Here is a 2555-nt window from a genome sequence, read left to right on the forward strand (position 1 = left end):
GGAGTGAGTTGAGATAGAATCTCACACTCAGCTAGATAGTCACGAAACTCATGGCTAAGGTATTCACCACCTCGATCTGATCGAAGTATCTTACACTATGTGAAAAACGACTTTTTACTTCGTCACGATTTACTTCATCAATTTAAATATACGAAGTAAAAGTGTATAATCAATTTCGCTAAAAAAACTGACGAAGTATATACAAATATAGACTTCGCAAATTTAAAAACGCGGGCTTCGCTTTAAACTGAAATAAGCTATTACTTCGGAAAGTTGTTAAATACCGAAGTAGTAACGTCGTGAATAGAATTTTTAGTGTTTACTCCGAAGTAATAGTACAAGAGTTAACTTTTATTTTGAGACCACTTTTATTTCCCCCCACTTTTTCGTTTTCTTGGGTTAGGGTTCCCTCTGCCGAAATAAGATTGGACCTCCTCTTCCTTCCCCTTCATTTCAGTCCTCTCCGTTCCCCCTCATTAGGGCTTCCGATTTGGAGTCTTAGGCAACAGAGACGAAGGTTTCCTCGTTAGGGCTTCCGAAATAAGGTTTGATAACTTAAACTTTCTTACGCAGGGTTTAGATTGCATGTGTTTGAGATATACAGTATGTTTTCTTTCCTTCGATTTCTTTTCCTTATTCTTCTTCTTTTTCTCCTCCTTTATTTTGCAAAATAAGGGGAGGCGCCCCGCCGCTCTCCGTCCCTCCGAATCTCCTCGCCGCTTCCCTCTTCCTCTTCTGTGAGTACGCCGGACTTCTTGACCTCTTGCTCCAGTTTCAAAGATCTGATTTTGCCGTTTGGTTTGTCGAGTTTGTGGTTTGATCTTGGCTCCGAGGGTTTTGCTGATGCTGGCTTGTCCCTTACCTGGGTCGGTGGCAAAATTTCGCGGTTTCGTGTGGTTGACTGAGTGGCGACGTTAGATTGCTCTAGAGAAAAACTAGTCGCGGAATTGGTGTTTGATTGGAAAGCTGTGTCTACGGGGTAGCCATGCGTTTGACTACCTTTTCCTGTGTAATTAAAGAGGAATTGAATAATGTGAAACCTAGTGTCGTGAAATCTGGTGATAGGTTAATTTTCTTCCTCGCGTTGGTTGTTATAGAAAGGTGAGCTTTTGTTAGGTGTAACGTAACTACCAAGTAGCTCAAAGTTATTGAGCGAAGTATGATTCATGTAATTTCTCTTGCAATAGAGAGTACCAGGAATGTTCACTTTCATTACAACGAGTTTATGTTATTTTTTTTTCTGTTCAGTATACGCAGTTGATCATTATGAAGAGCTATATGTTTCAGGTAAGTTGCTTAATCCTAAAATGTACTTGTCATTCAGGTCTACTGAACTTCTGCAATCTAGACAAAATATTGGTTAATAGCTTTGAACTAGCGAATAAGGTCATGGAGGCAAAGGAAACAAATTTATTGCCTGATACTTCTCCAAACAGTGCTCCACAACCTTTTATTCCTTTACTTGCTCCTTCCCCTATGGCAGCACCATTTTTCCACAATAGCACTCCAAAATTATCAGGTTTCTTTGGTTTCATGTATAACTGGCTAGATATAGATTGCAAGTATTCTTTTATTGTATGATCTTTTATTTGGTTTGTCATGTTGTTGTAGGACAATGTTCATTGAACTTTTCTGCAGTTGACAATTTGTTAAGAACAACTGCTGTTGATTGTTGGGCCTCCTTCGCTCCTTTCTTAGCCAATGTTATTTGTTGTCCGCAGTTCGAGGCTACCCTTGTTATTCTAATTGGACAAGCAAGTAAAGATTCAGGTTTACTTGCGTTGGACTCTGTTCATGCAAATTATTGCCTATCAGATATTCAACAGATTCTTGAAAGTCAGGGTGTCCCTAGTGACCTTCATGATATTTGTTCCATCCGCTCTTCTAACCTCTCTGAAGGATCCTGCCCAATTAATGATACCATTGGGTTTGAGAGTGTTGTTGACTCTTCTAAACTCCTTGCTGCATGTTCAAAGGTTGATGCTGTGAATGAATGCTGCAGACAAATCTGTCAAAGTGCCATCAATGAAGCTGCAAAAAACCTTGTCTTGAAGGATGGCGGATTGATGACGAATATGGAAATTAATGATACAACAGTGGAGTATTCATCTACTGTGAACAGCTGTAAAAGCATTGTCCTTAGGTGGCTATCTAGTAGACTTGATTCTTCATCTGCAAAGCAAGTGTTGAGAGGACTATCAAACTGTAATGTCAACGGAGGTAACTTTACAATTTCTTCTTCCAGACTCTTTGCCATCTAGTTTAGTAGTTTATTTGAGTTGCTTCTTGATTTGGATTCACAATCTGCTAGCATGAGTGAATGTCTAATTGTTGTTATGCTCTTTTGAGTAGAGTATGCTCACTGGACCAATAATCATGCTTTATGAGTTAGGAGTTTGGTAACTAAAAGATTAACACATAGTTAATGGAACATATAGAGTTGATATGGATGCTCAAGTAACAAGGAGCAATGGATTTTTTTTTTTATATTAAAAAATGCCATTATTATTTGTCTTAGTGGTAGCATGATAGATTATTGAATTATGAATTAATGT

The 2555-nt window shown here is 38.6% G+C and overlaps 1 protein-coding gene across 1 annotated transcript; it reads left to right on the forward strand.

Moving 5' to 3' along the window:
• Positions 1-684: 684 nt before the first annotated feature.
• On the forward strand, positions 685-2261 carry LOC121986648 (uncharacterized GPI-anchored protein At1g61900-like). Its single transcript, XM_042540600.1, has 3 exons — positions 685-737; positions 1325-1519; positions 1612-2261. Exons 2-3 carry the CDS (start codon positions 1390-1392, stop codon positions 2259-2261), a joined length of 780 nt encoding a protein of 259 aa, XP_042396534.1. The 5' UTR covers positions 685-737; positions 1325-1389.
• The last annotated feature ends 294 nt before the right edge of the window (positions 2262-2555 follow it).

The sequence above is a fragment of the Zingiber officinale genome, chromosome 5B, assembly GCF_018446385.1.
Source record: "Zingiber officinale cultivar Zhangliang chromosome 5B, Zo_v1.1, whole genome shotgun sequence".
NCBI lineage: Eukaryota > Viridiplantae > Streptophyta > Magnoliopsida > Zingiberales > Zingiberaceae > Zingiber > Zingiber officinale.